The 2,706-nt window shown below is 61.9% G+C and overlaps 1 protein-coding gene across 1 annotated transcript in view; it reads right to left on the bottom strand.

Annotated features, from left to right (window-relative positions):
- Positions 1-2,611: 2,611 nt before the first annotated feature.
- The window catches only part of CHLNCDRAFT_55462 (hypothetical protein), a gene marked incomplete at both ends in the record, with an annotated part of 3,078 nt that continues 2,983 nt past the window's right edge, over positions 2,612-2,706 (bottom strand). The window contains one exon of the mRNA XM_005842917.1: positions 2,612-2,695. Within this exon, the coding sequence (XP_005842979.1) occupies positions 2,612-2,695 (84 nt within the window). The remainder of the gene's footprint in view (positions 2,696-2,706) is intronic.

Raw genomic sequence — 2,706 nt, 5'->3', positions numbered from 1 at the left:
AAGCGAATGCAATTGGAATGGGGTGAAACGGTGCATGCTCCAGGCCAGGCGGGGCACCCTTGAGGTGCTGCTTTGGCACTGTCCAGGGACATGCAGATCAGTCAGATCACAGCGGCGGCGCTGACGTCGGCACAGCAATACGCCTCGCTGTCCCGAGGGAAGGAGCAGCCAGGTAGGGTATGGTGCGATTAGGGTATGGTGCGATTAGGCTAAAGGGAGAGAGGCTAAAGGGAGAGAGGCTGCGATGTGCCACCGGGGTCCTAAACGAGAACAACAAGCATATGGTGTAGCTGAGCTGACTGGCTGCTGCTGCTAGCTGAGACCACACCTGCGTGGGATGGAGGGGTCGGCACAGCAACCGCAGCAGGGCCGCAGTCGTTGACTTCATGGCAGTTCCCGCAACCAATCCAGGTGGGACACCATCCCAACTTTTGGGCCCCATGTCAACATGGTGTAGACAAGGCAAAAACAAGGGCCCTTGTCAGCCCTTGTCAACAAGATCACTCAACATGTCGCTTGCCGACATGGGGCTTGTAGTAAGGGGCTTGTCAGCCCATGTCGGCAAGCGCCATGTCAACAGCAGAAAACAAGCTGCTTGTAAACCCCTTGTCCACATGTACCCCCCTTGTTGCCCTTCCCAGCAGTGTTCCACGGTTACACAGCATTCTGGGGGCAAAATGAAAACACTGGGGCAGGGGGTGGAGGGAAACGGGGGCGGGGGGCGCAGACGCCCCCCAGCCCCGTCCGCCAACCCAAATGCAAAGGCGGCAATGCACATTGGGAAGAGGGATATGTGAGGGAGGGAAGGGGCGAGCTGAGGGTGTTTGCTGGTGGTGTGCACAGCGAGGGAGGCAGCTGGGCTGGTGGGGAGTGGCGGCCCGGGGCAGCGCCCCGCCACCGCCACCAAGGGAGACAGCGGTTTGATGGGAGTAGCACAATAGACTGCGCGAAGGGGGGATCGGGCAGATGTAGGTCATGCTAGTGTAGATTTCAGGCTGCCTGATTGTGGTGAGGCTGCATGTGGGGGGGTGCGGGACAAGGCCCTGCACCTCCTCCACATGCAAGGCGGAAGAGCGGGTGGCGGGGCGGGGGTTGCCATCTCAGGGCCCGCCCGTTTCCATCTGGCCCCGCTGCCCTGGCAGCATCCTCCCCCCGTGCTCGCATGCACCCACCCGCCAAAATGCGGACACGGGCGTTCGGTGAGGCCCGCCACCAAGCAATCGGGGGCGACAGTTGGCCAAGGTAGCCCACCGCTGAGCTCACCCGGTCTTTTTGTGACCTCCGGATGCTTCCGGGAGACGGCGGCAAGGCAGCGAGCCAGCGAAAACCTAGGGTTGGGGTGTGCGGTAATGGGCCCGCGTCCAGAGCGGCAGGCAAGGGCCCTTGACTGCCCAAAAACATGCATTTGGCTTTCAATGCGCCGGAAAGAAGTGAAACGGTGCCGGAAGGGCGCTGGGTGTGTGGCTAACCCCGTGCGGCGCGCGCCTGCTGGGGGTGCTGCGGTCGGCAGCAGGGCGCAAGGGGTCCCACGCCTGGGCGCCCAAGCTGCCTGGAGCCTTCTGGGAAGCAGAGAACGCCTGAAGCATTCCCTGGAGCTCACTTCAGGGATCCCATTTCAACAGCTTATTGACATTTGCCCTTGGATAGGACGCTTGTCGACACCATGTCACGCCCGACATGGTGTCGACAAGCCTCCTGTTCCAAACCCCCCTGTTGACAAGCCCCATGTTGCTCCCTTGTCCTGTGTGACATGGGACTTGTCAACAAGATGTCATGCCCTTGTCATGGCCTGACAAGCTGTTGACATGCATCCAAAAAAGTTGGGATGACCTTGCCGCGACTGGCCTTTACTCTCGCCAGGGTGGGTCGGGTAGGTCATGCGAACGCTGCCGCAATTCCCCCCCGTCTCTTGCACCTGGTGCTAGCAGCGTGCACAGGGGCAGGAAGGAGCAGAAAGCACTGCCCTTGCTGCCTGTGGCTGCTCCAGGAAATTTGGCTGCCATTCAAACCCAGTACCAGCAAGTGGGCCCATGCAAGGCTCATGCAGGCCCCCATTCCAGCGTGGCCAGGGCTCTGGTGGCTGCCTGCCCCACTGTGCTGTTTAGGGTCGCTAAACGCCTTGTTCAGCCAGTGTCGAATCCTGGGGCAGATCCCCTGCACACACCTTCTGTGGTTGCAGCGCCGCACGCCTGCTTGGCCGGGTTGTGAAGCCGGGGCTGGCAAGTTAGCGGCTGCGTCCTCAGGCAGCGGCTCTAAAGGACGCAAGCGAGACTTGGGCATTGCGCCGGGGTTGCTCACAGCTCACACATATTGGCCAGGGAGGAGAACACTCGCCCAGCGCCTCGCTGGGCATGGTGCCATGCAGAGGGCTGCTGCCCACCACAGCAGAATGGCGAGCCAACCGCAAGTAAGGTGGACGGAAGGTGTTTAATGGGGAGGTGTCCCCGCCTGCCTGGCGCCACCGCCGCCGCTCTGCATGCTGCACTACTCGAATGCCGATTACCACTGTGCAGGCCACACAAACTGTACAAGCAGTACAAACTGAAACGCTATACCAGAAGGCAGGGTCTCTGGGCAATATACGTCTCGAGTGGACTGCCGCTGGCGGCGCTCACCCGCCACCGCCGGCGCCGGCGCCGCGTCCCAGCAAGCTCTCCCCCTCCTCGCCGCCGCCGCCGGCTTCCTCGGCTGCAGGCTGCAGCGCGT

Source organism: Chlorella variabilis, assembly GCF_000147415.1.
Source record: "Chlorella variabilis unplaced genomic scaffold CHLNCscaffold_37, whole genome shotgun sequence".
NCBI classification, from domain to species: Eukaryota; Viridiplantae; Chlorophyta; class Trebouxiophyceae; order Chlorellales; family Chlorellaceae; genus Chlorella; species Chlorella variabilis.
Note: the sequence above shows the minus strand (reverse complement) of the source record. Positions and strands in the feature narration are given on the sequence as shown.